This window comes from Eimeria mitis, genomic scaffold (genome assembly GCF_000499745.2).
Source record: "Eimeria mitis Houghton genomic scaffold, Emh_scaff2119, whole genome shotgun sequence".
Taxonomy (NCBI): domain Eukaryota; phylum Apicomplexa; class Conoidasida; order Eucoccidiorida; family Eimeriidae; genus Eimeria; species Eimeria mitis.
In genome coordinates, this window is record NW_013570443.1 from 5600 (window position 1) to 6180 (window position 581).

Sequence of the window (581 nt, forward strand, 5' to 3'; positions counted from 1 at the left end):
TTGCTGCTGACTGAGCCCTCGAATGAGGAAAGCTCTATGGCCATCTACTGCAACAGCAAATCCTCCCCCTACATCTAAACGCCAGTTGTTGCTGCTGCTGCTGCTGCGGCTGCTGCTGCTGCTGCTCCTGCTCCTTCTGCTGCTGCTGCTGCTGCTGCTGCTGCTGCTCTTTGGAGCTGCTGCTGCTGCTGCTAGACGACCCGAGAGCAGCTGCACCGTTCTGTGCTGCACCTCTCCCCCCCCCATTCCTCTCTGCAGCCAGCGATGCAGCAGATGCTGCCGAATGAACTCTGATTCAACTTGAGACCAAACACCAAGAGGTAGCTCGTGCTGCTGTTGCTGCTGCTGCTGCTGTTGCTGCTGCTGCTGTTGCTGTTGTTGTTGCAAGGCAGAGTGTGCAGAGTCGGTTTCTGCTGCTGCTGCTGCTGCTGCTGCGGCCGAGACTGCTTCTTCTGCTGCTGCTCTAGCATCTGCACGGGCCGCTCGAGCAGTTTGATTGTTAGCAGCAAGGCCAGCAGCAGCAGCAGCAACAGCAGCAGCAGGAGTAGCAGCAGCAGCAGCAGCAGTGCACCTGAGGTGAG

At 58.5% G+C, this 581-nt stretch overlaps 1 protein-coding gene across 1 annotated transcript in view; it reads right to left on the reverse strand.

Moving 5' to 3' along the window:
* EMH_0048930 (uncharacterized protein) overlaps positions 1 to 581 on the reverse strand; it is a gene marked incomplete at both ends in the record, with an annotated part of 4263 nt that overhangs the window by 291 nt on the left and 3391 nt on the right. Inside the window, one exon of the mRNA XM_013496461.1 lies at positions 1 to 470. Coding sequence (XP_013351915.1) covers positions 1 to 470 — 470 coding nt within the window. The remainder of the gene's footprint in view (positions 471 to 581) is intronic.